At 54.5% G+C, this 2,071-nt stretch overlaps 2 protein-coding genes across 2 annotated transcripts in view; both read left to right on the top strand.

Annotated features, from left to right (window-relative positions):
* Positions 1–223, top strand: part of LOC116653742 (circumsporozoite protein-like) — a 17,413-nt gene extending 17,190 nt beyond the window's left edge. The window contains exon 3 of the mRNA XM_032446104.1: positions 1–223. Coding sequence (XP_032301995.1) covers positions 1–205 — 205 coding nt within the window. The 3' untranslated portion in view covers positions 206–223.
* Positions 208–1,823, top strand: LOC107316720 (bile salt-activated lipase-like). Its single transcript, XM_015868541.2, has 2 exons — positions 208–695; positions 1,411–1,823. The coding sequence occupies exons 1-2, from the start codon at positions 221–223 to the stop codon at positions 1,821–1,823; spliced, it is 888 nt and encodes a 295-aa protein (XP_015724027.1). The 5' UTR covers positions 208–220.
* The last annotated feature ends 248 nt before the right edge of the window (positions 1,824–2,071 follow it).

Genomic DNA, 2,071 nt, shown 5'->3' with positions numbered 1-2,071 from the left:
TGCTCCCCCGATGAACGATGTTGGAGATGCAGTTGGAGACGGTGCTCCCCCGACGGATGATGCTGGAGAAGCTGCTGGAGATGGTGCTCCCCCGATGAACGATGCAGGAGAAGCTGCTGGAGATGGTGCTCCCCCGATGAACGATGCTGGAGAAGCTGCTGGAGATGGTGCTCCCCCGATGAACGATGCTGGAGACACTGTTTGAGATGGTGCTCCCCCGATGAACGATGGTGGAGATGCAGTTGGAGATGGTGCTCCCCCGACGGATGATGCTATAGAAGCTGCTGGAGATGGTGCTCCCCCGATGTACGATGTTGGAGATGCAGTTGGAGACGGTGCTCCCCCGACGGATGATGCTGGAGAAGCTGTTGGAGATGGTGCTCCCCCGATGAATGATGCTGGAGAAGCTGCTGGAGATGGTGCTCCCCCGATGAACGATGCTGGAGAAGCTGCTGGAGATGGTGCTCCTCCGATGAAAGATGCTGGAGAAGCTGTTGGAGATGGTGCTCCCCTGATGAACGATGCTGGAGAAGCTGCTGGAGATGGTGCTCCCCCGATGAACGATGCTGGAGAAGCTGTTGGAGATGGTGCTCCCCCGATGAACGATGCTGGAGAAGCTGCTGGAGATGCTGCTCCCCCGATGTACGATGTTGGAGATGCAGTTGGAGACGGTGCTCCCCCGACGGATGATGCTGGAGAAGCTGCTGGGCAGAGGCTGTGCAGGAGATGGCACTCAACAGATGGACAATGCTAGTGGTGGCGCACAGAGGAAGAACAATCTTTGTGTTTGTGCAGGAAACTGCACAAAGCATAACAATGGTGCCATAGGCTGGGCAGGAGTGGGTGCAAACCACAACAACAGTACCAGAGGCTGGGCAGGAGGGGCCGCAAACCAGAACAATGGTGCCAGAGGCGGCCCAGGAGGTGGCTCTCACTCATCAGGAGGGTGAAGCAGACGCGGTGCTGACCAGCAGGACGTTGCCAAGGGTGGAGCAGAAGATGGGATTCCTCAGAAGGGTGACACTTGCGGCAGTGTGTTAACATCGGGCAACATCGGAGGCGAAGCAGTAGACAATGCTCCTAAAACAGGTGCACAGGGAGAGGGTACTTACCAGATGGACTACGCCAGAGGCAGCGCTCACCAGAAGGATGAGGCAAGAGGTGATGCTGGAGAGGGTGCTCCCAATATGGACGAAGCTGGAGAAGCCGCTTGAGAAACCATTCTCAAAGCTTGACAAAGCGAAGGAAGCAGCACGAGGTGGTTCCAACAATAATGAAGCTGAAGAAGCAGCAGGAAAACACTGCTCCCCCCAATGGGCAAACTTGGAGAAGCTGCAGGAGAAAATGCTGCTCCAATGGAAGATGCAGGAGAAGACGCTGGAGATGGTGCTCCCCCGACGGATAATGCAGGAGAAGCTGCTGGAGATGGTGCTCCCCCGATGTACGATGTTGGAGATGCAGTTGGAGACGATGCTCCCCCGACGGATGATGCTGGAGAAGCTGCTGGAGATGGTGCTCCCCCGATGAACGATGCTGGAGAAGCTGCTGGAGATGCTGCTCCCTCGATGGATGATGGTGGAGAAGATTTTGGAGATGTCGCTGTCCTGATGGATGATGCTGGAGAAGCTGCTGGAGACATCAATCCCCCAATGTACAATGCTGTAGAAGGCACACCCCAGACGGATTATGCTGGAGAAGCTGCTCGATATGTCGCTGCCCCGAGGTTTGATGCTGTAGACATTGCTGGAGATGGTGCTCTCCCAATGAAAGTTGCTGGAGAAGCTGCTTTAGATGCTGCTCCCTTAATGAACGATGCTGGATAAGCAGCTCTACGTGACACTCTCTTGACAGATATCCATCATGAGTCCCAGGTCTCTAGATGCCCCTTCTCTGTGAGCCCATCTGCCAGAAATCAAGGCAGAAGCAATCTAAGTAACTTTGGCCTCTTGTGCCATAGCAATTCTTTATCCAGTCATGTTCACTATACACTGATACGCTGTTACAGTAGGTGGAGATTTGCAGCAAGAGGGAAGCACACTGATTACAACTACATCCAGGGCAGAATTACAGA

The sequence above is a fragment of the Coturnix japonica genome, chromosome 1 (genome assembly GCF_001577835.2).
Source record: "Coturnix japonica isolate 7356 chromosome 1, Coturnix japonica 2.1, whole genome shotgun sequence".
Taxonomy (NCBI): Eukaryota; Metazoa; Chordata; class Aves; order Galliformes; family Phasianidae; genus Coturnix; species Coturnix japonica.
This window is presented reverse-complemented; position numbering and strand designations above follow the sequence as displayed.

Bases quoted from the DNA above. Each gene is read 5' to 3' on its own strand.
- LOC107316720 (XM_015868541.2), top strand. From the start codon at position 221: ATGAACGATGGTGGAGATGCAGTTGGAGATGGTGCTCCCCCGACGGAT. The intron at 696-1,410 runs GAGAAGCTGCTG...CGGATAATGCAG, and splicing joins TCCCCCGACGGATGATGCTG to GAGAAGCTGCTGGAGATGGT.